This window comes from Hyperoodon ampullatus (genome assembly GCF_949752795.1).
Source record: "Hyperoodon ampullatus genome assembly, chromosome: 14".
NCBI classification, from domain to species: domain Eukaryota; kingdom Metazoa; phylum Chordata; class Mammalia; order Artiodactyla; family Ziphiidae; genus Hyperoodon; species Hyperoodon ampullatus.
Genome location: NC_136927.1, coordinates 51,477,883 through 51,504,927, shown reverse-complemented (window position 1 = coordinate 51,504,927; position 27,045 = coordinate 51,477,883). Strand labels below are relative to the sequence as shown.

The 27,045-nt window shown below is 43.6% G+C and overlaps 1 protein-coding gene across 2 annotated transcripts in view; it reads left to right on the top strand.

The window, feature by feature from the left end:
* The window catches only part of STYXL1 (serine/threonine/tyrosine interacting like 1), a gene marked incomplete at both ends in the record, with an annotated part of 44,434 nt that overhangs the window by 6,360 nt on the left and 11,029 nt on the right, over nucleotides 1-27,045 (top strand). The window contains 5 exons of one of the 2 annotated variants that reach the window (XM_079718895.1): nucleotides 11,939-12,000; nucleotides 15,598-15,736; nucleotides 19,650-19,795; nucleotides 26,179-26,324; nucleotides 26,805-26,902. In XM_079718895.1, coding sequence (XP_079575021.1) covers nucleotides 11,939-12,000; nucleotides 15,598-15,736; nucleotides 19,650-19,795; nucleotides 26,179-26,324; nucleotides 26,805-26,902 — 591 coding nt within the window. The remainder of the gene's footprint in view (nucleotides 1-11,938; nucleotides 12,001-15,597; nucleotides 15,737-19,649; nucleotides 19,796-26,178; nucleotides 26,325-26,804; nucleotides 26,903-27,045) is intronic. The other variant, XM_079718896.1, reaches the window with a different exon arrangement.

The following is a 27,045-nucleotide window of genomic DNA, read 5'->3' as shown; positions in this document are numbered from 1 at the left end:
TTTGTATCCTGCCACTTTACCAAATTCATTGATTAGCTCTAGTAGTTTTCTGGTGGCATCTTTAGGATTCTCTATGTATAGTATCATGTCATCTGCAAACAGTGACAGTTTACTTCTTCTTTTCTGATTTGTATTCCTTTTATTTCTTTTTCTTCTCTGATTGCCGTGGCTGGGACTTCCAAAACTATGTTGAATAATAGTGGCGAGAGTGGACATCCTTGTCTTGTTCCTGATCTTAGAGGAAATGCTTTCAGTTTTTCACCATTGAAAATGATGTTTGCTGTGGGTTTGTTGTATATAGCCTTTATTAAGTTGAGGTAGGTTCCCTCTATGCCCACTTTCTGGAGAGTTTTTATCATAAATGGGTGTTGAATTTTGTCAAAAGCTTTTTCTGCATCTATTGAGATGATCATATGGTTTTTATTCTTCAATTTGTTAATGTGGTGTATCACATTGATTGATTTGCATATATTGAGGAATCCTTGCATCCCTGGGATAAATCCCACTTGATCATGGTGTATGATCCTTTTAATGTGTTTTTGGATTCTGTTTGCTAGTTTTTTGTTGAGGATTTTTGCATCTATATTCATCAGTGATATTGGTCTGTAATTTTCTGTTTTTGTAGTATCTTTGTCTGGTTTTAGTATCAGGGTGCTGGTGGCCTCATAGAATGAGTTTGGGAGTGTTCCTTCCTCTGCAGTTTTTGGGAAGACTTTGAGAAGGATGGATGTTAGTTCTTCTCTAAATGTTTGATAGAATTCACCTGTGAAGCCATCTGGTCCTGGACTTTTGTTTGTTGGAAGATTTTTAATCACAGTTTCAATTTCACCACTTGTGATTGGTCTGTTCATATTTTCTATTTCTTCCTGATTCAGTCTTGGAAGGTTATACCTTTCTAAGAATTTGCCCATTTCTTCCAGGTTGTCCATTTTATTGGCATAGAGTTGCTTGTGGTAGTAGTCTCTTAGGATGCTTTGTATTTCTGCGATGTCTGTTGTAACCCCGTTCTCATTTGTAATTTTATTGATTTGAGTCCTCTCCCTCTTTTTCTTGATGAGTCTGGCTAAAGGTTTATCAATTTTGTGCATCTTCTCAAAGAACCAGGTTTTAGTTTTATTGATCTTTGCTATTGTTTTCTTTGTTTCTATTTCATTTATTTCTGCTCTGATATTTGTGATTTCTTTCCTTCTACTAACTTTGGGTTTTGTTTGTTCTTCTTTCTCTAGTTCCTTTAGGTTTAAGGTTAGATTGTTTATTTGAGATTTTTCTTATTTCTTGAGGTAGGCTTGTATTGCTATAAACTTCCCTCTTATTACTGCTTTTGCTGCATCGCATAGGTTTTGGATCGTTGTGTTTTCATTGTCATTTGTCTCTAGGTATTTTTTGATTTCCTCTTCGATTTCTTCAGTGATCTCTTGGTTATTTAGTAATGTATTGTTTAGCCTCCATGTGTTTGTGTTTTTTACGTTTTTTTCCCCCTGTAATTCATTTCTAATCTCATAGTGTTGTGGTCAGAAAAGATGCTTGATATCATTTCAATTTTCTTAAATTTACTGAGGCTTGATTTGTGACCCAAGACGTGGTCTATGCTGGAGAATGTTCTGTGTGCACTTGAGAAGAAAGTGTAATCTGCTGTTTTTTGGATGGAATGTCCTATAAATATCAATTAACTCTATCTGGTCTATTGTGTCATTTAAAGCTTGTGTTTCCTTATTAATTTTCTGTCTGGATGATCTGTCCCTTGGTGTAAGTGAGGTGTTAAAGTCCCCCACTATTATTGTGTTTCTGTCGATTTCTTCTTTTATAGCTGTTAGCAGTTGCTTTTTGTATTGAGGTGCTCCTATGTTGGGTGCATATATATTTATAATTGTTATGTCTTCTTCTTGGATTGATCCCTTGATCATTATGTAGTGTCCTTCCTTGTCTCTTGTTACATTCTTTAAAGTCTATTTTATCTGATATGAGTATTGCTACTCCAGCTTTCTTTCGATTTCCATTTGCATGGAATATCTTTTTCGCTTCCCTCACTTTCAGTCTGTATGTGTCCCTAGGTCTGAAGTGGGTCTCTTGTAGACAGCATATATATGGGTCTTGTTTTTGTATCCATTCATGAAGCCTGTGTCTTTTGATTGGAGCATTTAATCCATTCACGTTTAAGGTAATTATCAATATGTATGTTCCTATTACCATTTTCTTAATTGTTATGGGTTCATTTTTGTAGGTCCTTTTCTTCTCTTGTGTTTCCCACTTAGAGAAGTTCCTTTAGCATTTGTTGTAGAGCTGGTTTGGTGGTGCTGAATTCTCTTAGCTTTTGCTTGTCTGTAAAGCTTTTGATTTCTCCATCGAATCTGAATGATAGCCTTGCTAGGTAGAGTAATCTTGGTTGTAGTTTCTTCCCTTTCATCACTTTAAATATGTCATGCCACTCCCTTCTGGCTTGTAGAGTTTCTGTTGAGAAATCAGCTGTTAACCTTATGGGAGTTCCCTTGTATGTTATTTGTCATTTTTCCCTTGTTGCTTTCAGTAATTTTTCATTGTCTTTAATTTTTGTCAATTTGATTACTGTGTGTCTTGGCGTGTTTCTCCTTGGGATTCTCCTGCCTGGGACTCTCTGTGCTTCCAGGACTTGGGTGGCTATTTCCTTTCCCATGCTTGGGAAGTTTTCAACTATAATCTCTTCAAATATTTTCTTGGGTCCTTTCTCCCTCTCTTCTCCTTCTGGGATCTCTATAATGCGAATGTTGTTGCATTTAATGTTGTCTCAGAGGTCTCTTAGGTTGTCTTCATTTCTTTTCATTCTTTTTTTCTTTATTTTGTTCCATGGCAGTGAATTCCACCATTATGTCTTCCAGGTCACTTATCTGTTCTTCTGCCTCAGTTATTCTGCTATTGATTCCTTCTAGTGTAGTTTTCATTTCAGTTATTGTTCAGTATTGTTCATCTCTGTTTGTTTGTTCTTTAATTCTTGTAGGTCTTTGTTAAACATTTCTTGCATCTTTTCGATCTTTGCCTCCGTTCTTTTTCCGAGGTCCTGGATCATCTTCACTATCATTATTCTGAATTCTTTTTCTGGAAGCTTGCCTATCTCCAATTCATTTAGTTGTTTTTCTGGGGTTTTATCTTGTTCCTTCATCTGGTACATAGCCCTCTGCCTTTTCATCTTGTCTGTCTTTCTGTGAATGTGGTTTTTGTTCCACAGGCTGCAGGATTGTAGTTCTTCTTGCTTCTGCTGTCTGCCCTCTGGTGGATGAGGCTATCTAAGAGGCTTGTGTAAGGTCCTGATGGGAGGAACTGGTGGTGGGTAGAGCTGGGTGTTGCTCTGGTGGGCAGAGCTCAGCAAAACTTTAATCTGATTGTCTGCTGATGGGTGGGGCTGGGTTCCCTCCCTGTTTGTTGTTTGGCCTGAGGCGACCCAACACTGGAGCCTACCTGGGCTCTTTGGTGGGGCTAATGACAGCGTCTGGGAGGGCTCATGCCATGGAGTACTTCCCAGAACTTCTGCTGCCAGTGTCCTTGTCCTCATGGTGAGCCACAGCCACCCCCCGCCTCTGCAGGAGACCCTCCAGCACTAGCAGGTAGGTCTGGTTCAGTCTTCTGTGGAGTCACTGCTCCTTCCCCTGGGTCCCGATGCACACATTACTTTGTGTGTGCCCTCCAAGAGTGGAGTCTCTGTTTCCCCCATTCCTGTCAAAGTCCTGCGATCAAATCCCACTAGCCTTCAAAGTCTGACTGTCTAGGAATTCCTCCTCCCATTGCTGGACCCCCAGGTTGGGAAGCCTGGTGTGGGGCTCAGAACCTTCACTCCAGTGGGTGGACTTCTGTGGTATAAGTGTTCTCCAGTTTGTGAGTCACCCACCCGGCAGTTATGGGATTTGATTTTATTGTGATTGCACCCCTCCTGCCATCTCATTGTGGCTTCTCCTTTGTCTTTGGATGGGGGTATCTTTTCTGGTGAGTTCCAGTGTCTTCCTATTGATGATTGTTCAGCAGCTAGTTGTGATTCCGTTGCTCTTGCAAGAGGGAGTGAGAGCACATCCTTCTGCTCTGCCATCTTGAGCCAATCTTCTATATTTGGTTTATAATTCTGCTTTGTGTCAACTCTGTCAGTAAGAGAGTATGTATTTGAATTATAATAATAAGGTGGTCTGCCCGCCCCCTTGGTAGTGTTGTGTGCAGGGTACATGTGTAGCACCCTGGTTTTGCTCTCAGCTCCTCAGAAGTGGCAGTTGGGTTTTTGGTCTTTTTGCATCTTGTTGTTCATAATTTTCCCCACTGGGCATGCATGTAGTTATTTTTAGTCCCTTATAGTTTCTTTGTATTTATTGCTGGCGGAGACTTTTGTCCAGGTGCAAGTACTGCAGCAAAGGGTCCCAGGTTCCAGCCTGTCTCAGTGGGACAACCAGGACATGTACTGGTTTGTGGAGATCCCTGGGAAAGTGTGGATTTTTAATCTACAATGTCCTTGAGTTTCACTAGTCTTTTTCATTGTGTTCATAGGAAGTTGCAGCTGGTCTGCCAGCAGTCATACTGTCTCTCTTATCCTGAGTTTGTTGTGAAATTCTGAAGCCATAGTTAGCTATTATACAAGTGAGATTCTGTATAGTTTGAAGGATTAATCATGTCTCCTCATTCCAGGCTTGCACTTTCCAAATATCACTTAGAGTTCTTTATTCAGTTGAGTAGCCATATAGACACCAACCGTTTTTCTCAAATATATGACTTAACACTGTCATTTAGGAAGTAGCTGCACCAAAACAGGCCAAAAAGAAACAAACAAAAAAAAGGAAATTACTGATGGCTGGTATTTGAGATGAAAATCCTTTCACTATAGAGCGTAGGGGTTGAGTTATTGCAAAATAAAAGCTGAGAGCTGTGAATTTACTACATCCATTCAAAATAAGTAGCATACAAAATACAGACTCTGGCATAGAGAAAAGATGTGAAAATCAATTCAATGGATTGAACGTGCAGATTTCGTGTTTCATTGCTCAAACTTGCACACACTAATATTCTGCAAAAGATAATTGCAGCAAAGAAAAATGACCTTTTGCAAATAAGACTAAAAGCATTCCTCCAAAGAGACCAGAGTAAACGTGTATATAGGTATAAAGTGTTACTGTTCAACACTTGTTATTTCTAGAAAAAACTACATAGGTTAAAACTATGACAATGTGCAACATCTTAAGCCATTATAGCAGCAGCAACAGCAACAACAGCAAAAATGGATCAGAATCACTGTTTTTATGGTGATTAACGTACCCAAGTAAGAAATATTGATCAAAACTCAGGAAATAAATGCCTGGACTGATACAATGTCAGTTGTTGGAGAAACTTTTTGACATATTTAAGATCATTTAAAAGTGAAAATGGAGTTCAGGCATCCAAAATGGATCTGGGTGGCCACTGTGGATGTGGTTTTAGACATGTTCCTACATCACTGAGAGCTTGAATTTTCTGAACCGTTTAAAACTCACAGATACCACCAGCCATTTTCAAAACAGTATCTGCTAGCAGCTGCTAGCTTCAACCTTGTAGTCTCAAAGTCTGAGCCCCCTCTTCCCGCACTGAAACTATGTAATCATCTCAATCCCCAACTAATCCTTGCTTAACAAGCACCCTTACCTCTTGCCAACTCCAATCCTAATTCTTGACAAACAATGTATGTAGCCTTGTGAAGTTTTTTTGCCCTTTGTAAGCCTCCCCCATTTTGTAATCTGGCGGAACACAATTCAAGTGCTTCTTGAATCGGTGTCTCTTGGGCTGCAGTCCTAACAAAGCCCAAATAAACACCTTTTTGTTTCAATCAGGTCTCCATTTCTCACATTTTGGTTTACGTTTACTTCCATTTAAATGTCTTATCATCTCTAAAAAATTTTTTAAGTGCTAAAATCATATAAAGCAGGCAAAATAATTTGCTATTAAGTATGCCAATTTTTATAGAGCTAAACAAGGAACTGAGAATAAGTTAAGGTGAAACAGGAAAAGATAGACATGGGAAAAACAAGTTGTAGCTGCACAAGGCAATAAAATGCCATCTTGGCCTTCTCATTTCAGTTAAACGCATGAGCTAACAGATTAGATGTCTGCTGGTTTAGCATGCTAACTCCCTTGGATTTGCTAAAATTTATACAACAATTAATAGGTATACATAAAGTCCTAAGGAAAAGAGTACCACTTAAAAATCAACATCGGAAACTATCAAAGCAATTTTCAAAATAAAAGATTGTCTATTACTGTGAATGAATATAAAATGTAATAGATATACAAACTAGGAACTAAAGCCTTGTCCAAAGTTTAATTACTTCTCCCTTTAGCTGCTTTTTCAAGGACGTGTACACTAACCAAATGATGATTGAAAGGTTTGCTGTGATCTTTTTCTTTTCTAAAAAAAGGAGTATAGAAGATACAAACAAAATCTCCTTCAGTCCCTTAGACTGCCAAGACCTCCTTTGCATTTCTTCTACTAGTTTCTTGTGGAACTGGCTGAGCCCTGAGCAGTCCAGAATCATCACTACCCTCTGACATGTTGTCACTTAGGTCACTTCCATCATGACTGTGGATGCATGCATCTTCACCAGTATCCTGAGGCTCATCTATTGACATGGTAACAGGAGGTGATGCCAGGGCAGTTCTAGACACTACTCCACATTTTTCTATTGGTGGGAGAAGAAGCAGTGGTGAAATTGGTTCTCCACCTGCTGAGTTCTTACCAGGGAGTTTCTCTGTTGTGTTCTGATCATTTTCCACTTTACAGTGCATAACATCAGCCTGATGTTAACTATCTGAAATTTCACCCTCTGGGTGAAATTCAGGTTTTATTCAGAGGATGAAGTACCAGTAGATTCCTTTATACTGGCAGCAAAACCAGCAAGACTCTTATCTGCACCTTCTGCTGCTATTTTCTGAAGGGGAGCCTGTTTTCTTTCCTTTGGAGAGTAATTTTTGGTCTTTTGATTCCTCCTCTTTTAAGTTTTCCTTTGGCTGCAGTGGTGATGGTGGTAAGAGATTCTGTGCGCCTGCACTTTCCTAGAGATGCTGCATTTTACTTTAGATTCACTCTGCATGTTGGACTTTTCCTTTTTGTTATCTTTTTGGAAAGGAGACATTTTTGGGAATTGGCCCCATGTAAAGAAGAAGATCTGTAGAAGGAGTTGTTTTCACCCGAGCAGGCCCCTTCTGAGCAGTCTTGCTGCTTTTTTAACTTGATTTACTTTCCAGAGTTATCATTTTACTTTTTTTTCTCATGCAGGTACTTTTCTTTTTATTCTCCTCCACTTTGCTGTCACCCTATTTTGGTAGAAACCTTTTCTTTTTCCTTTTTGTCATAGGTTTTTCATCATTCACAGGGTCATTTATGGAATGGGCTTCAGCTTCTATTTTCTTGTAACTTTTCTTGGTTTTACAGGATTTCTGAATCATTGCTGGTATGCACATCCATCTCTTTAGTCTCTGTTGCTGATTTGCAAGTTTTGGTAGACACTTGGATCATTGAGACATTACTACAAGCCTTTTTCTCTTTTAAAACATTTTCTTTTTTTCTCCACTTTCAGACCATTATTGATTTTTAAAATATATTGTATCTAGCAACCTTGATGTACTCTCCTACTAATTCTAATTGTTTGTGATTCTCTTGGATTTTATGTAAAACATAACAAAAGTTTTATTTCTTCTGTTTCAATTCTTAAGTCTCACTACATTGCTATACCCTTTGCCCTCCAGTACAGTGTTAAAAAGGAACAGTGTGTTATAAAGCAGACACTAACGCACCATTGTAAAGCAATTATACTCCAATAAAGATGTTTAAAAAAAAAAAAAGGAACAGTGATGATACCAAGTCCAAGCTCGTACTGCTTACTGCACCACAGGCCAATAAATCAAGAGATGAGTTGTTGGGGCAAGGAATAGTGACTTTATTTGGAAAGCCAGCAGACTGAGAAGATAGTGGACTAGTGTCCCAAAGAACCATCCTACTTGAGTTAGAATTCAGGCCCCTTTTATACTAAAAGGGGAGGGCATGTGGCTGGTTATTGCAAACTTCTTGGTGCTGGCCAGACTCCAGAGGGTATGTAATAATCTTTTCTTCTTGCAGCTGTCCACATAGGTCTGGTCACAATGTTCCTGTAAACCTCCAACAAGACAAATGTTATACCTTTTAAAGGTCAAGCCTGGGAGTCAGAACCTTGAGAAGGGCCTATTATATATATTTCATGCTATAGGCAACATTCCTTTACAAAGGTGTAGAGCCAGCATGACTGAGCACAGGCAACAGAGCACAAAGGTTAGAGATAAAGGAATAGATCCAGTATGGAGTCAGGTTTGTTCTTCTCTGTTACAGTAATAGTGAGCATTTTGTCTTGTTTCTCACTTTATCAATCACTATGATGTTTACTGTAGGTACTGAGTAATTTACCTATCACATTAAGGAAGTTACCATATATACCTAATGTACTAAGAATTTTTGTATGACATGAATTGAAAATTTTCTTCATTTGTTAAAATGAACATAGTTTTTCTCCTTTAATATCTTAAAAAATTTATCTATGTTTGGCTGCTTTGGGTCTTTGTTGCTACACGCAGGCTTTCTCTAGTTGCGGAGAGCGGGGGCTACTCTTCATTGTGGTGCGTGAGCTTCTCATCGCGGTGGCTTCTCTTGTTGCAGAGCATGGGCTCTAGGCGCGTGGGCTTCAGTAGTTGTGGCACACAGGCTCAGTAGTTGTGGCTCGTGAGCTCTAGAGCTCAGGCTCGGTAGTTGTGACACACAGGCTTAGTTGCTCCACGGCATGTGGGATCTTCCTGGACCAGGGCTTGAACCCGTGTCCCCTGTATTGGCAGGCAAATTCTTTTTTTTTTTTTTTTTTAACTTTTTGGCAGGCGGATTCTTAACTACTGCACCACCAGGGAAGTGCCTTCTTTAATATCTTAAAGATTTTCTAGTATGATTTTCTAGTATGACAGAGTTCCTACTAGATCATGTTATATTATTTTTTTGTGAACACTGTTAGGTTTAGCTTCCTATTCATTTCAGATTTTCGCATCTATATTTATGAGTGAAACAAGCTTATAATATACTATACTCAGTTTCACTTGTTTTTAAGCCATATAGACCATGTCTCTGACTTCCTTTGCTCAAAATTATATGATTAAGATTCGCTTATGTTGTTGTATGTAGCTATACTGTAGTTTGTTCATTTTTGTTGTTAAATCATGTTAAAGATAAACAAAGCCAGACACTAGTCAGAGTGGTGAACACAGAGTTTAATCTGTAGTATACTATTGCCATAGGGAAGAGTCCAGTGTGAATGGAACTCCGCCTCAATTTGCACAGAGGCAACTGGGCCTTTTAAAGGGAGAGTGAGGGAGTAGGGAGGGAGATGAGTGGAACTCAGTCAGGGAAGCGAAAAACTACAAAAAGGGGATGGGAGTTGGACCATGTGAAACCCAGGGGGGTTTGCTAACTGGTGCTTATCCGAGTTAGGTTCTTACCCTCCACAGGGCCTGGGAGACAGGGGCCTATCTTCAGGTGTTGGCTGGGATAAACAGTAAGTCCTTTGGAAGCCTTGAGTTTCCTCAGGCAGGCACTTTACTGGGCTGGAGTCAGCCTAGGGATGTGGTCTTGAGCTCTTTCTAAATGTGTCTCATAATACAGGTATCTTCAGATAAAGACATCTTCAGATGCCTGAATTTTTGTAAGTTCTTTATAAATTCTGGATACGAGATTTTCTTAGTTATTTGTATTAGGGATATTTTCTCTCAGTCTCTGGCTTGCCCTTTTGTTTTCTTAATGTTGTATTTTTAAATTATTTATTTATTTTTTGGCTGCATTGGGTCTTCGTTGCTGCGTGCGGGCTTTCTCTAGTTGCGGCAAGCGGGGGCTGCTCTTCGTTGCGGTGTGCCGGCTTCTCATTGCGGTGGCTTCTCTTGTTGAGGAGTATGGCTCTAGGCGCGTGGGCTTCAGTAGTTGTGGCACGTGGGCTCAGTAGTTGGGGCTCGCAGGCTCTAGAGTGCAGGCTCAGTAGTTGTGGCGGATGGGCTTAGTTGATCTTCCTGGACCAGGGATTGAACCTGTGTCCCCTGCATTGGCAGGCAAATTCTTAACCACTGTGCCACCAGGGAAGTCCCCTCAATGTTGTATTTTAATGAAAAGAGAAGTTTTTAATTTTAATAGGATTAGGTTTATCAGTGTTTCTTTTGTGGTTAGTGCTTGCTTATGTCTTTTAAAAAAATAGACGTTTTTTAGAGAAGTTTTAGGTTCACAGCAAAATTGAACAGAAAGTACAGAGAGTTCCTATATAACCCCTGACTCCCCCCACACCCCACAGGTACAGCCTCCTCACCTATCAGCATCCCAAACCAGAATGGTATAGTTGTTATAGTTCATGAACCTACGTTGACACATCATTATCCCCTAAAGCCCACAGTTTACATTAGGGTTGATGTATTGATACATTCTGTGGGTTTTGACAAATATATAATGACATATGTCCATCATTATAATATCACACAGAATAGTTCTCCTGACCTAAAAATCCTGTATGTCCTGCCTGTCCATTCCTCTCTGTCACTAACCCCTGGCAGCCACTGATCTTTACAGTTTTGCCTTTTCTAGAATGTCATATAGTTGGAATTGGACAGTGTGAAATGAAGCCTTTTCAGATTGGCTTCTGTCACATATATGCATTTAACTTTCCTCCATATCTTTTCATGATTTGATAGCTCTTTTCTTTTCAGTTTCATTAATATTCCATTGTTTGGATGTACCACAGTTTATTTATCCATCACCTACTTAAGGACATATTGGCTGCTCTCAAGTTTTGGCAGTTATGAAAAAGCTACTATAAGCATCTGTGGTCATACATTTTCCACTCATTTGAGTGAATACCAAGGAGCACAATTGCTGTTAAGAGAATGTTTGGTTTTATTAAAAACTGCCAAACTGTCTTCCAAAATGGCTGTACCATTTTACATCTCCACCGGCAACAAATGACAGTCCCTGTTGCTCTGCATCCTCACCAGCATTTGGTGTTCTGTGTTTTGAATTTTTGCCATTCTGATAGGAATGTAGTGGTATCTTGTGTTTCAATTTGCATTTCCTTGATGACATATGATGTGGAGCATCTTTCCATATGCTTATTTGCCATTTATCTTCGGTATGGTGTGTCTGTTCATACCTTTTGCCCTTTTTTTTTTTTTTTTTTTTTTTTTGCGGTACGCGGGCCTCTCACTGCTGTGGCCTCTCCCGTTGCGGAGCACAGGCTCCGGATGCGCAGGCTCAGCTGCCATGGCTCACGGGCCCAGCCGCTCCGCGGCATGTGGGATCTTCCTGAACCGGGGCACGAACCCATGTCCCCTGCATCAGCAGGCAGACTCTCAACCACTGTGCCACCAGGGAAGCCCCATACCTTTTGCCCATTTTAAAATTGAGTTGATTGTTTTCTTGTCGTATTTTAAGAATCCTTGGTGTATTTTGGATAACAGTCCTTTTTAAGATTTATGCATAACGGTTCTTTTAGGATTTATGTTCCATGTTCCTCCCAACTTAGAGGACATCAATACCACAACTTCTGTCCTCACAGGGGCATTAGAACCTCAACTCCTAGGTTCTAGAGTCTGAATTTGGGTCTAAAATTCCATGGGACATTTAGTATGAGGCTACCCTGACTTTGATTTCTCCCCTCCCTGCTTTTTTCGACCTCAGAGAGAACTCCCCCTAAATCATAGATGCGGAGTCTCACTGTTCCTTACGGGGGTATGGGTGTGGATATGAGGGGGCAGGGGAGTTATGTGGGCAGCCTAGAATAGGACAACTACACGCTTTGAATTTTAAATTCACGACAACTGTTCCCTAACTGCCAAACAGTTAATGCTGATGTAAGTGCTCTAGTTTAGTCATGTGTTCCTTTGCAAGGGCAGTTATTAGTTAAATACTTTTCCTTTCCAGATGTGCGTTCCAAACGGGAGTATGATGAAAGCCATGTGATTACAGCCCATCTCGTGAAGAAGGTATATGGGCAGAGTCAGAATCTGGGGCTACCTTACAGGGGGGTGGGGAGAATGGGAGATTGTGTCCGAGGTCCAGGAGGCAACACCTACTACTGGACACTGTGGGCAGCAGAGACAGCACTGCCCTTATGTGTCCACCATGAGGGTCTCCTACACTGTTTCACACTCCTTAAGGTCTCCCCACTGCCCCCCACGGTCAACAGCTTCATTAAGCAAATGTTGCTTTAATTCCGTGACTTGCCAGGCAATGTTCCAGACCCTGGGGATACAACAGAATACAAGATGCCCTTAATTCATTCTCCCTGCCTCATGGAGCATCTCTTCTACTCGGGCAACAGACAACAAGCCATAGAAATAGTTAGTATAACCCAGAGATGGAAGTCCCTTCCCTCCCCTCCCTTCCATTTCCATCCTGTCTTCCTATTCCTGGTCCAGCTTTTATAATGACTGGGCCCTGCAGGCAGTCACCGGCCTCGCTCCTGCAGTGAAGCCCTTCCCTCCAGCCCCATGGGGAGTCTTCTCTCTCTGGTCACTGCTGAGCCTGGCAGCCTTCACTTGGACTCCACCTTGACCCCTCCCATCCTGACCACATTCTCTGCCCTTGATTTCCAGGTTCTCCCTTGCTTCCCTGGTTTCTTCTCTACCTCTTTGGTGCAGCTTCATTTTCTCCTGCTGCCGCCTGAAGAAACCACTACTCTGTTCTTGTATATCTGTTGGTCAGTATACTTTCTTCAGAGATTTCATCCAAGCTTATAGCTTCAGCTGTCCACATGCAGTTAGCCATCCTGTCAATTTTACTTCCAAACTTCTGTCTGGCAATATTTCCCCCTTCTCCCTGTTCCCACTGCCACTGTGCTGCTGTGCACTCCACCTCTGGCCCTTTCCCACACAACTTGCCAGGGAGCCTGTGCCCTGCCTCAAGTATTTTTCTGGGATAAGCTTGCTCCTAACACCTCCCTTTCCCCGCCCTAGTGTGTCATTATCTGCTTTTTTCCTCTCTGGATTTTCAGTTTTCCGGCTCCATACTGTAGCTCTTCATCTCCATTTCAGGCCTTCCTTGGTGTTTTGCAGCTGATTTAGAGTCCCTTCATCCTGTATGGCTTTCAGCTTCCAACTCACCTCTCAAATCTGTGTGTTCCTTTGATTCTGGCAGTAACCCCAGCTCTGGAAAAGAGGCGTTCCCTCTGCCTCAGCCCCTCAACCAGGCTGACACCTCACACCTCCCCTCCCCTACTTTCTGGCCTACTCTGTTCTTGTATAGCTGTTGTATATCTGAGGTTACAGGCCTGAAGGCCAGAAGGGAACCCCAGCATGAGCAGGACACACAGCCCCCAAGTTGGTGTTCACACACTGGATCTGGTTCCACCTCCCTCTCCAGCCTCATCTGTCATGCTTCCACTCTCCCCTGACACCTCCACAACCTTGTCCTGCCATGTTTCCTGGGTTCTAAGATGCTCATTTGTCCTTGTACTTTAACACTTCTGAGGTTGGAATATATCCTACAATTGATTTGCACCTTAAAGTGACAAAGTCTTTTCCCCCCAAAATGAATGTGGCCAACATCTGTTGTTTTTCTGCCTGGCACCTCCACTGTTTTGAGGGGAACTCCTCCTCTCTGCTTAAATCATGGGGGGTCTAGTGGTGCTCCCTAGAATAGGATCCAGACCCTGGCCACGGTGATTGGCCTGGGAAGAAAATAGCAAATCAGAATTGGCATTAGGGAAGGCTGCTCCTTCTACTCTGGTGGTGGAGTTTGGAGGATGGGAGTCTGAGCATCGCTGGTGGTCGTGACTCAGGCTTCAGGACAAAGTGGTCTGAGAAGGTGAACCCAGTGTGCAGGGGACACAGAGAGCAAGAGGGCCCAAGAGGGAGGTCTGGGCTTTAGATCACTGGTTCAGTTCTTCCCAGGACCACTTGCTCCCCGCCCTGCCTGAAGTAGCGTTATGTGCCAACACACCTCTCCTTCTGTGTACACTCCTGATTGCAAATGTTATGAAATTGGTGGTGCATCTTACAACCAATGATCTCTTACAATCTAGGAAATGACAATATGTGTGGTCCCTTGGACACACTGCTCTCTGTGACCCAGGGACGTGTATGCTTTGTTCATCATTGTATCCCGGGTGCTCAATCTGGCCCCTGGCATCTGGTAGGTGCTTGGGACCTATTAATTAAAAAATGAATGACGGGTATATGTTCCTTCAGCCTGGAATGCTCTCCCAGTCCTTGTCCATCTGGCAAATTTCCACTTGCCCTCACAGTCTCATCTCAAATGCCTCCTGTCCCATGAGACCCTTCTGAGTCCTCCAGGCCAACTCAGGCATTTCCCTTTTTGTTTTTTTCTTTTTTTTTTGTATCTCCGTATTTCAGAACCTAGCACAGTGTAAGTGCAAAGTGAGTCCTCAACGAATGTTTATTAAGTAAAAATGGATGTTCGGCCACAACTCTCCTGTGCTCCCACCTGCTCGAGCCTCTAGGGGCTGTTCTCACCTTTCCCCTTTTGCTCATGCTCTTCTCCATACCCAGAGCCTTCCACCCCCTCATTATCACCTGTCTAAATCCTGCTCATCCTCTGAGCACCATCTGTCTCCCAATTCTGTTAGACGAATATGATTTCTCTCCTTAGAATCCTGGAGAACGTCCCGGGTCTGTACTTCCAGTGGCCTTACTGCTCTGCCTTGAAGTACAGTAGATGCACACTCATCCTATCCCACCTGAATGTCCTCTGTCAGGGCCTCTACGACAGCTCAGGTCACATGGGACAGAGCCAGGCTCAGGGTCCCCTGAGTAGTGGGGGCTTTCAGGAAGCATTGCGAACAAGTGAAGACTCACGTCTCTGCTGCTACCAGCTGGGCCTTCCCGAGCTCTGGGACACCCTTTGGAGTCCTGGGCAGTTCTGGTACTGGGAGAGGTCATCACCTCCTTGGCAGAAGGAGTTCCTGCCCTTGTGGTCCAGCATAATGATGACTCAGCCAGTCCCCAGCGCCTCCTCACGACCTCATTGCTGCTGTTTGCCCATTCCTTCCTTTAACCATATTTATGGCCTACTGTGTGCCAGGCATTGTTCTGGAAACTCAGGATACATCAGTGGCTATAAAGGGACAAAAGTTCCTGCTCTCACAGAGCTTCCATTTGAGCTTACAGTCTTCCTCATTATACCTGCTTGCTTATGACTTCTGTCCATTCAAGCCTTCTGCTTACTGCCCTCTTCATGGCAGATTTTGGATTTGGTCCCCAACGCCAACACTCTCCCCCAGACAGAGAATGTCATTAGTTAAGGTGGCCACGAGTGCTCTCATAGCACGCATGCCAGGGCACCTAATGGGCTGTGGGCTGGTTCATAGACCACTGTTCTTTGGCCAGGCAGTTATCTCTGGCCCAGTCAGCTGTGGTCAGCTTCCCCCCCGGAGGGAATATGGGTGTGGCAGGTCCTTGGAGTTTAGCAGACTCTCTGGTCCACTGTCAGTGCTCCCGTGCCTGTGTGTAGTCAGGGAGGTGGACACTGTCCTACCTCCAGCTCCTCCCAGTGCTGGCGTACAGGGAATATGGGTTCAGCTGGACCCACCCGCCAATAGCCTTCTTTTGTTGTTTCTTTAGAGGGCAGGTGAGTATCTTATCCCGGAGTCTGTGGATCTGGAGTGTGTGGAATACTGTGTGGTGTATGATAACAACACCAGCTCCCTGAAGGAAGTCCTAAAAGGTGACGATGATGACAACACTGATGAAGGCGATCAAGGTGGGTTTTTACAATAGCAGCAAGAATATGAGTTAAGTTATTGAGCACTTTTGTCACATGCCATGAGTTCTGCCTGGGTCACCTCATGCAATCTGCAGAGCAGCCCGATGAGGATGGCAGTGTCAGGAACTGGGAAGGGTCTGGGATTTTTCCTTCCTTTGCAAGATGACAGATGAGCCTGCCGTGGTTTCATGGATGCTGGCAAAAGACATGAGGCTCCTGGGTCGGAGACAAAGGGCTTTATTTCTCAGAGCAATAAAAGTAGCCAGAATGTAGTGGGTGGTATTATGGAGAACTCTGAGCTTAGGGGGCCTGAATCTTTTTTAACAAATGGGCAGAAAGCCTGCCCGCCCTTGGCTCTGGAGGCAGAAACTGTCTCTATCATCCAAGGCTGTTTGTTATACACATATCCTTGAAAAGCCAGTGCCTTTGTTCAGAGGATATGTAGAAACATGAAAGACCATGGAGAATTATGCCCTAATAGGTAACATCCCTACTTTATTGATGAGGAAATTGGGGTCCAGGAAGGTGAAGTAACTCATTCCCCAGGTGTGGGACCATGGATATCTATTGCTGTGTAATAAATTACCCCAAAACTCTGTAGTTTAATACCATAAACATTAATTATCTATTCGTTTCTGTGGAATTCAGGAGTAGCTTAGCTGGGAGGTTCTAGCCTGTCCTAGGGTTGTAGTCATGACGTCAGCCAGAACTGCTGTCATGTGAAGGTTTGGCCAGGCCAGGATAATGTGCGTCTGAGATGAGTCACTCACATGGGAATAGCTAGGAGTCCTCAGTTCCTCACTGCATGGACCTCTGCATGGGGCTGCTTAGTTGGCCTCACGACAGGGCAGCCGGTATACCCCAGAGCGTGTGATCCAAGAAAGAGGGAGAGAAAGCGACAGCCATGTACCCTTTATGACCTAGTCTTGGGACTTAAACAGTCACTCTTGCCACATTCTATTCATTAGAAGCAAGTCACTGAGTACAGCCTACCCTCAAGGAGAGGGGAATTAAAACTCAACCTTTTTTAAAAAATATTATTTATTTATTTGGTTGCACCATCTTAGTTGTGGCAGGCAGGCTCCTTAGTTGTGGCATGCGAACTCTTTAGTTGCAGCATGCATGTGGGATCTAGTTCCCTGACCAGGCATCAAACCTGGGCCCCCTGCATTGGGAGCACCACCAGGGAAGTCCCTAAACTCAACCTTTTAAAGGGAGGCATTTGAAAGAACTTGTGGAGAGAGTTTTTTTTTTATTCAAACGGAAACTCACAAAAATTATAATCATCCTCATCAGTTCACTCAGTCCCATGTAATTAATTTTTTTATCTTGATCTTTTGTTAGCACTTTTATGAATTCATCAGTTTTCCATTAGAGTTCTGAAAATGCTTATTCATTCAGTTCAGCAGTATAGTCAGTTACCAGAAACCTGTACTTGTCAGAGTCTTTTCCATGAATTCCTTGAAGATGAAACCCTTTTATAGGAACATTTTTGCAAAAGCATCAGAGTACACCCAGAACTGTCTGTAAATGACAAAAGACTTAAAAATGACCACGGTTAAAGATTTGATGAAAGTTCATAATAATGCAATTAACAAGGAAATTTAGTTATTTCTGAGACATACATTTTAAAATAATAACTAGAATTATGACTTATAACATTATACCAGAATATATAAGATTTTTAGGAATTTCATGTAATGTCTGAAACGTTTATATTAACATATTTCCATACAAATAACCCAAAGAAAGTTTAGTATTAGTTTTAAAAAAAAATTTGTTTTGAATTTTATTTTATTTTTTTATACAGCATGTTCTTATTAGTCATCAGTTTTATACACATCAGTGTATAGATGTCAATTCCAATCGCCCGATTCATCACACCACCATCCCCACCCCCCCCACGGCTTTCCCCCCTTGGTGTCCATATGTTTGTTCTCTACATCTGTGTCTCAACTTCTGCCCTGCAAACCGGTTCATCTGTACCATTTTTCTAGGTTTGTGGAGAGAGTTTTTTTTTTTTTTTTTTTTTTTTGCAGTACGCGGGCCTCTCACTGTTGTGGCCTCTCCCGTTGCGGAGCACAGGCTCTGGACGCGCAGGCCCAGCGGCCATGGCTCACGGGCCCAGCCGCTCCGCGGCATGTGGGATCTTCCCAGACCGGGGCATGAACCTGTGTCCCCTACATCGGCAGGCAGACTCTCAACCACTGCGCCACCAGGGAAGCCCTGTGGAGAGAGTTTTTAAACCACCACACCTAGTAAGTGATGGGGCCAGGATTCAAACCTGGGCAGTTTGGCTCTGTCTGGTCTCCTAAGGCCGGGGTAGTGATGCTGGAGAACAGTGCAGTCACTCCAGCCACACGCTGGAACGTGGTCAGTTCTAATCTGCTTCACTGAGGCTCCACTGCATTCTCCATTCAGCCCCTGCTTTGGGCTGACCACCCCTTGCTGCTGCTTGTGGCTCAGTGACTAATATATATGGGCGGAGTTCCATGGGTTGGGCATTCACACCAGCGGTCACTGGGTGGCGCTCGGTTTCCACCTTTAATAAAACCAGTCTGCTCAGGAGGTCCTTAGCCAGGAAATTGTCCCCTCTTCCCTAAGCTCACCCTGTTGGGCTCCAGTCTGCAATTCTAGGGTTGTCGGCTGGACGCTGAAATCCTAGGAAATGTTGGTCAGTAAAGACAAAACCCTGGCTTTCCTGGTGGTGCAGTGGTTGAGAGTCCGCCTGCCGATGCAGGGGACACGGGCTCGTGCCCCGGTCCGGGAAGATCCCACGTGCCGCGGAGTGGCTGGGCCCGTGAGTCATGGCTGCTGAGCCTGTGCGTCTGGAGCCTGTGCTCCGCAACGGGAGAGGCCACAACAGTGAGAGGCCTGTGTACCGCAAAAAAAAAAAAAAAAAAAGACAACACCCTCTACAGTCTATACCTGACCTCACTTTAGTGCTATGGAGCCCCCATCCTCACTTGGTAAGAAATCACAACCACAGAACAACGAAACCCAAAAACCACACACATGTAATTTGCCCGCTCGTGGCAAATTGCACAGTCGGGGGCAGCTGCAGTGGCTGATGGCTTGATGGCCACAGCATCCTTTGTTTACTGATATGGCAAGCAACATTCTTTGTCCACAGTATATACCAAGAGAAATTAAACATGTGCACACAAAACCTTGCACATGGATGTTCATAGCAGCCTTATTCATAATAGCCACAAAATGGAAACATCCAAATATTCATCAATAGATGAATGGATAAACAAAAGGTGGAGAGCCACGCAGTGGAATATTATTCAGCTATGAAAAAGGATGGAGTGCTGACACTTGCTGCAACATAGATGAACTTTGAAAACGTTATGCCCAGTGAAAGAAACCAGACACAAAACGCCACATATTGTATAATTCAATTTCTATGAAATGTCCAGAATAGGTCAATCCATAGAAATTAGATTAATGGTTGCCTAGAGCTGGATGTTTGGAGGGAAATGAGGAATGAAACCCTCTAACTGGTACATGGTTTCTTTTGGGGGTGATTAAAATGTTCTTAAATTGACTGCAGTGATGGTTACACAACTGTGAATATAATAAAAAACATTAATTTATATATTTTAAATAGCTGAATTGTATGGTATATAATACGTGATATTGTATATATACATACACATTACCCTCATGCTGAATCATCCTTCCTTGCGACCATATGAAAAAAAAATGAAATCTCGGAGTTTACAGAAAAAGATCAGCTTACTTGGTGGTGAATTGCTTTTTAAATTGTAATTGTAACATTCATCTCTATTTATATTTGCTTCAGCTTTCTAGACAATTGCTTTTCAGAATGGAGTGCCTATCCACTGGGCCTTTATGCAAATGGTGAGCACACGGGGACATTGATCTCTTTGGTCTCTACTCTTAGGAATTGTGCTTGGAGCTGCCGTTGAGTGTGGCAGAACCCTGACTCACCTCGCCCGCCACCCCATCCATATCCTGAGAGGAGGCTACGAGAGCTTCTCGGCCATGTACCACTTCTTCCGGACACAGAAGATCATCTGGATGCCGCAGGTAAGGCAGGGTGCTAAGCACAGGCAGGCTTGGATGGGAGCATGGCCTTCCCCTGGGGACCGAGGGGCAGGGAGCAGGGTTGGAGAAAGAGGAGAAGGAGACAGATGACATGGAAAAGATGGAAGAGATGTCAAAGATGTCTTGGGAATGAACCTGGGGCAGCCAGGAGGTCCAGTCCAGTCTGATGAATTTACAATCGCCAGGTTCAGGCAAAATCCAGGGCGGTGTTTAATTAATGAGGTTGGTTCAGAGGGCAGGAATCCGGGGCAGGGTGTTCTGGATGGTGGGTCGTGGTCAAAGTCACACGGGCAGGCAGGGCCACCATGATTCGAGGCTGCCTCACCATCCTTAGCCGTCTGGCCTCACAAACCCTGGCTGGGTCCAGAGGATACAGTAAAAATGGGGAGACGGGTTGTAATAAGGTGTGGCCAAGGGATGTACCAGATGTCTGGAGCCCAGAGGAGCACTTACTTCCTGGAGCCAAACCAGAAGGGAATGGGGTGAGGGTAAGGCAAGCACTGGGTGGCAATGATAGGCAGGCAGGGACTGGTCCCTGGGGGCATTTTATAGTATCTGGTTTCTTGAAGGGTCTGAATGTAATGGAATGTGAACCTGCAGAGGTTTCATTCTTTTCAGCAATTGCCTTCAGCTGTGCTCTCATTCTTGCCCTTTGCAGCATCACGGGCAGATTCCATACCTTCTGGCCGCTTTCGGTTATGGAAAATTTCATTCTAGTCATATTATAAAACAGCAGGGGAAATGTGCCTATGAACTGGAATTTGATGATAGTAAGGAATTATTGTTATATATTTCTTTAGGTTGTGATGACATTATTATGGCTATGTTTTTAAAAATATGAGTCCCTATCTTTTAGAGATACATAATGAAATATTTATAATTAAAATGATATGTCTGGAATTTCCTTCAAAATAATCTGGGGAGGGTTGGGAAGTCAGGGGTATAGATGAAACAAAACGGGCCATTAGTTGATAATGCTTGCAGAAGGGTGATAGATCCAAGGTTTGTCATATTATTCTCTCTACTTTTATGTGTTTTTGAAGTAATTTTTTGAAAAGGGCATAAAAACAGTCCAGTACAATCTAGGCTAGTTTAACATTCCAATCTCATCTCAAATCTCCTCTCTTCTCATCTTCCAGAGCTGGGCAGCCTTCCATTTGCTGGGGGCTGAGGGCTGGGAGTGGGGAGGGGTGTGGGATAGCTTTATGGACATCTCCTTACGTCCCCTCTTCTGGGTCTGGTCCCTTTGGTGCTGGGGGTCCAGTGTGGGCCCTGTCTTGGGTGACTAGCTGTTTGTCAGTGGTGGGGAAGTGCCTCCTCATTCTGCCCCAGCCGGGTTCTGTGTGCTGCTACTGGCCTTTGTTGCTGGTTTTCTTGGGGCTGTTTTCAGGGGGCCCCGTCTGTTACTGAGCATCCTTCAGAGAGAGCCAGCTGAGAATTCCTGACAGGAGTACCCCCAATGCCCTTCCCTTCCCTTGGTAGCTCATGACCTCCCACCACGTCCATATTCTTTCAGCTGAATCCCAGAATGAGCCACAGGGGAGTGTGACAGTAGGGAAGGAGGCCCCTTCTTGCCTTGCTGGCTTGACTGCTCCAGTCAGCCTGTGTGAAAAGGTAGGGACCTGTGTCTGGGGTCATACCTGTTCCCAAATGCAGGGTATATATGTCAAGTTCTCCAAAGGCCTTCTTCTCCTTCTTCCACTGAGCTATGATGTTCAGCTCAACAGGTGTACAGCCAGCCTCCCCGTCCTGCCAGGCACTCCTCCTCGCTCCTGGATGAGCACCCTTATTGGCTTGGCAGTGATGGGAGGGAGTCTTTCTGATCTGCAGACGTCACATGCTGATACCTCACCTTCTTTGTTTTTCTTTTAAAGCTTTAGGAAGGTGGAATTGGCATAGGATGAACTGCACCTATTTAAAATGTACAGTTTGGTCAGTTTTGACGTGTATACACCTGAGACTTGTCCTTGCCCCCAGTCTTCTTAAGTAGATTGGGAAGAGGGGTAGGGTGGTGGCTGGTGGTTATCTAGCAGGGCCTGGATGGGTGAGTTCTACTCTGCTTGTTTGTGGCCCTCTTTAGAATGTACGTTCCAAGTATTTGCCACTCCCTACTTTGGGACCTTTGTTATTAATTCAGGGGCAAAAGTGAAAGCCCCACTCCCTTCCTGTTACGTGTTCTGACACAGTGTAAAGCAGGAGTGTCCCTACTGCTCCCCAAGGAACTCCTGCGAGAGGAGATGGAGGCACAGAATTTGGGCTCTGAGACTGCCCCTCTCCTTTAGACACAGTGAGTTCTAATTTCCCGTTTTATATGTGGCACCCCTTAAATAAGATTTCACTTTGAGCAAAGGGGTTCTGTGGCTAGGGCACGTGTGAAGACAACACTAGAGAGAGATGCTGGTGAGCCACCGAGTGGTTTTAAGTCCGGGGAGGGGCACCTGGTTAGATTGCCCTTTAGAAGGATCAACTCTGATCGCAGAGCAGAGCCCAGACCAATGCGGGCAGAGTGGGTCTGGGGAGACCTGCTAGGAGGCAGGGATGAAGAGGAGAGGACAGGTTCAAGAAATACTTAGGAAACGGCTTTGGTTAGACATGGGGCGGGGGGCATGGGAGAGGGAGGAGTCTAGAATAATGCCACAGTTCAGGTGTGGGTGACAGGTGGCCAGTGGTGTGGCTCATTGAGAAGGGGACACGGGAGGAGGCGGTGGCAGTGTCGGGGGAAGGCAGTGGGCTCGGTTTGGGCATGTTAATTTGTGACACCAGTTTCTTTTACATTTGTCGATGTGGTTGTCAAAATCGTGTCCTCTAGAATTAACAGCAAAGCATGTTTTATCCGTCCCACACCCTCTCCCCCACAGCTGTTACAACCACAGGAAAGGAAGCTGGTTCGAAAGCATCAGGAAGAGTTGACAGATTTGTGGTGGGTATTGTGTGAGATTTTTCGAATGAAACCACGAGGATTTCATTTGGCCCCCGGCAAGCTGAACGTCCTGGGCGGGGTCACCCTGAACCCTGGGCAGTGCTTTGGGTCACATCTGCAAGTAGTGGGCCTGCCTGCATGTAGAAGGGCCGTGTGTCTCACAAACTTGAGGTTTGGCTCAGCGTGGTGTCTGCTCATTGATAAAGGCTTTTGAGGCTAACAGTTTGGGAGGAATGTGGGCTTGTGGTAGGTTCACGGTGAGGGGAGATGTGCTGAAGCCAGAAGGCTCTGAAAGGCTCAAGTGGACAGCAAAATAGCTTGAGGTACTTTAGGTGTTGGTTCTGAGTGAGACTTGGAGCCAGAGGCATTTTAGAGCTGGTTTGACCTTTGAAATTATATAGGTTAGTATTTCCCATGGAAAACTGATGGGAACAAAGGGGTCTCTAAACAGATCATATTAGAAACATCAGTTCATACAATGTTAGTGGATTTCTTTTTTTTTTCTTTTGGGGTTATGCCTAGGTTTTATTTTACTAAATGTAACAGGTAAGTTTTCAATCCATGACAACAACAAATATGTAGCCACTGTTTTATTACAGACATCTGAACTGTAATAGGTAACCCAAGAAACCGTTAGGGGAATTTTCATTAGTTCTCAGTTTCCTGGAGGCATGCTTTGAGAACAGTCTTAGACTGGCATGCTTTTCTGGCTGTTTTCCAACTTGTTTATAAGATTAGTCTTATTATTTGATGATAATTGTTTCTAAACACCTGATTGGTGCTCTAATAATCTTTCCTTGGAAACGATCAAATTTTGTAATTTTCCCTCTGGCTTTGATATATAATTGACATATAACATCGTGTAAATTTAAGGTTTACAACAAGATGACTTGATACACATATATGCAGAATGATTACCATAAGATTAACACATCCGTCACCTCACATAATTACCATTTTTTGTGTGTGTGTGTGAGATGAGAACATTTAAGATGTACTTTCTTAGCAACTTTCAAGTACATAATACTGTATTTTTTTTCATTAATTTATTTATTTAGTTTTGCTGTGTTGGGTCTTCGTTTCTGTGCGAGGGCTTTCTCTAGTTGTGGCAAGCGGGGGCCACACTTCATCGCGGTGCGCGGGCCTCTCACTGTCGCGGCCTCTCTTGTTGCGGAGCACAGGCTCCAGACGCGCAGGCTCAGTCATTGTGGCTCACGGGCCCAGTTGCTCCGCGGCATGTGGGATCCTCCCAGACCAGGGCTCAAACCCGTGTCCCCTGCATTAGCAGGCAGATTCTCAACCACTGCACTACCAGGGAAGCCCTGTATTTTTTTTTTAAATAAATAAATAAATTTATTTATTTGTGGCTGTGTTGGGTTTTCGTTGCTGTGCGTGGGCTTTCTCTAGTTGAGGCAAGCGGGGGCTACTCTTTGTTGTGGTGCGTGGGCTTCTCATCACAGTGGCTTCTCATGTTGCAGAGCATGGGCTCTAGGCGTGTGGGCTTCCACAGTTGTGGTTTGCGGGCTCTAGAGCGCAGGCTCAGGAGTTGTGGTGCAAGGGCTTAGTTGCTCCACAGCATGTGGGATCTTCCTGGACCAGGGCTCGAACCTGTGTCCCTTGCGTTGGCAGGCGGATTCTTAACCACTGCGCCACCAGGGAAGCTCTGCGTTGTTAACTGTAGTCACCATGCTGTACGTTAGATCCCCAGAACTTATTTGCCTTATATCTGGAAGTTTATAACCGTGACCAACATCTCCCCATTTCCCTCACCCCCACAGCCCTTGACAACCATCACTCTACTCTTTGTTTCCATGAGTTTCGCTTTTTTATTTTTATTTTATTTTATTATTATTATTATTTTTTTTGGCCACTCTGTGTGGCATGTGGAATCTTAGTTCCCTGACCAGGGATAGAACCTGTGCCCCTGAATTGAGAGTGTGGAGTCTGAACCACTGGACTGTCAGGGAAGTCCCAACTTTCACTTTTTTAGATTCTACATATGAGTGAGATCATGCAGTATTTGTTTTTTTCTGACTTATTCTCTTAGCACAATGGCCTCAAGGTCCATTCATGTTGTCACAAATGACAGGATTTCCTTCTTCTTTATGGCTGAACCATATTCCATTGTATATATATGCTATATTTCCTTTATCCATTCACCATTGATGGCCACTTAGGTCATTTCTATGTCTTTTTGAATAATGCTCAAATGATCCTGGGGCGGGGGGGCACGTGCAGATATGTCTTCAAGATGGTGATTTCATTTCCTTCAGATATATACCAAAAGTTGGATTACTGGATCAAAGGGTAGTTTTGTTTTTAATTTTTTAAAAAAGCTTTATTTATTATTAATTAATTTACTTATTTATTTTTGTCTGTGTCGGGTCTTAGTTGCGGCACGTGGGATCTTTGTTGAGGCATGAGGGGTCTTTTCGTTGGGGCGTGGGCTGTTCGTTGCAGCACGCGGGCTTCTCTCTAGTTGTGGTGTGCAGGCTCCAGGGCTTGTGGGCTCTGTAGTTGTGGTGTGCGTGTTCCAGAGCGCATAAGCTCTGTAGTTTGTGGCACACAGGCTCTCTTGTTGAGGTGCGTGAGCTCAGTAGTTGTGGTGCTTGGGCTTAGTTGCTCCGCAGCACGTGGGATCTTAGTTCCCTGACCAGGGATCGAGCCCGTGTCCCCTGCATTGGAAGGTGGATTCTTTACCACTGGACCACCAGGGAAGTCCCTGTTTTTAATTTAATTTTTATTTTATATTGGGATATAGCTGATTTACAATGCTGTGTTAGTCTCAGGTGCACAGCAAAGTGGTTCAGATATTCATATACATATATCCATTCTTTTTCAGATTCTTTTCCCATATAGGTTATTACAGAATACTGAGCAGAGTTCTCTGTGCTATTCAGTAGGTCCTTGTTGATTATCTATTTTATATATAGTAGTGTGTATATGTTAATCCCAACCTCCTAATTTATCCTTCCCCCTCTACCTTTCCCTTTTGGTAACCAGAAGTCTGTTTTCTATGTCTGTGAGTCTGTTTCCGTTTTGTAAATAAGTTCATTTGTATCACCTTTTTAGATTCCACATATAAGTGATAGCATATAATATTTGTCTTTCTCTGTCTGACTTACTTCACTTAGTATGATAATCTCTATGTCCATCCATGTTGCTGCAAAGGGCATTATTTCATTCTTTTTTATGGCTGAGTAATATTCCATGTGTTATATGTACCACGTCTTCTTTATCCGTTCCTCTGTCGATGGACATTTAGGTTGCTTCCATGTTTTGGCTATTATAAATAGTGCCACAATGAACAATGGGTTAGTCTCATTCACTGTCCCAGTTTGTCTTTCTAAGCTTGTTTGCTGAGCCACATTTCAAGAGATGAAACAAAAACAACAACTTCTCTGGGGATTATTATCATAGCAGCCTTTCTCCTTCTCCACCTCAGGAACTGGATGCTTTCCAACCGTACCCTGTTGAGATAATGCCAGGCAGGATCTACCTGGGAAATTTCAGGCAAGCCTGCGACCCTAAAATTCAGAAGGATTTGAAAATCAAAGCACATGTCAACGTCTCCATGGAGACAGGGCCGTTGTAAGTAGAAAAACCACTGTTTTTTTGTTTTTTTTATATTAGTATAATTTATTTATATAAGATTCCTAGTGGCATGCATTGACAGAATTGAAAGGGCTTTTAGAAATCAGCATACACTGGAGTAGGGTCTGCATTTATTTTCATCAGCAGATTCATTACATATTCCTTTCCACCCTCACTATCTTCACTGTATTCTAAGAAAGCATCAGGTTTGTTTAATAATAACAATGTCACATTTTTTGGGCACTACCATGTGCCAAGCAGGTTGCTGAATGCTTTACATAGATTAATTGACTTAATCTACACAACACCCCTATGAGGTAGGTGCTGTTTTTTTTGAGAGGGGTTCATTTATTTGCCCACATCTCCCTGATGCTAGTTCAGCCTCCTACCCCTATGATCCCATTGCTGTGGGTGAAAGATGCCACAGTAGGGCTCTGTGTGAGTTTGCCTGATTACCTGTGCTTTTCTTCCGTTTAGTTTTGTAGGTGACGCCGACAAGCTTCTGCACATCCAGATAGAAGATTCCCTGGAAGCCAACATTACACCCTTTTTACGCCACCTCTGTCACTTCATTGGTAAGGAGCATTCTTTAACCAGGCAGCAACTGGTCTGTGCCCAGGGAGCAGAGGGGCTGTGGTACCTCATCCACATGCCTATTGCTGACTGCCACTCCCGGCACTCAGGGGAAAAAGGGCAGGGCCCAGCACATGCCCAGCCA